This window comes from Eimeria mitis, genomic scaffold (assembly GCF_000499745.2).
Source record: "Eimeria mitis Houghton genomic scaffold, Emh_scaff2046, whole genome shotgun sequence".
Lineage (NCBI taxonomy): Eukaryota > Apicomplexa > Conoidasida > Eucoccidiorida > Eimeriidae > Eimeria > Eimeria mitis.
In genome coordinates, this window is record NW_013570368.1 from 4,339 (window position 1) to 4,902 (window position 564).

General features: G+C 58.9%; 1 protein-coding gene across 1 annotated transcript in view; it reads right to left on the minus strand.

Annotated features, from left to right (window-relative positions):
* EMH_0047830 (uncharacterized protein) overlaps positions 1-564 on the minus strand; it is a gene marked incomplete at both ends in the record, with an annotated part of 6,043 nt that overhangs the window by 1,077 nt on the left and 4,402 nt on the right. The window contains one exon of the mRNA XM_013496329.1: positions 1-562. Coding sequence (XP_013351783.1) covers positions 1-562 — 562 coding nt within the window. The remainder of the gene's footprint in view (positions 563-564) is intronic.

The window sequence follows — 564 nt, forward strand, 5'->3', positions numbered from 1 at the left end:
CAGTGCTGCTGCTGTTGCTGCTGCTGCTGCTGCTGCTTCTGCTGCTGCTGCTGCTGCTTCATCTGATACTTCTCCCCTTGATGCACCCTCTCGGCTCCATGCAGGAGATGCTGCTGCTGCTGCTGCTGCTCCTGCTGCAGCAGATGCAGCAGATGCAGCAGCAGCAGGTGCAGCAGCAGCAGCAGCAAGAGCAGCAGCAAGAGGAGTTGTTTCAAATTCTACTTGTGGTGCTGCTGCAGCAATATGCTTCAGCAGCAGCGCATCGGTAAGGTCTGCAGGTGGAGGACCTGCTGCTGCTGCTGCTGCTGCTGCTGCTGCTGGTGCTGCTGCTGCTGTCTTGGCCTGCTGCAGCAGCTCTAAGCCCCTCGCCTTCTCCGCCTGCAGCACAACTGCAGCAGCACGCTCCCCCCTAACCCTCCGTCTTCTTCTGTATTCTCTCATGTAGCTTTTCGGGGTGCTGCTGCTGCTGCTGCTGCTGCTGTTGTTGCTGCTGTTGCTGCTGTTGGTGTTGCCGTTGACGGCGCCCTTCTTGCTGCTTCTGCTGCTCTTGTTGCTGCTGCTGCT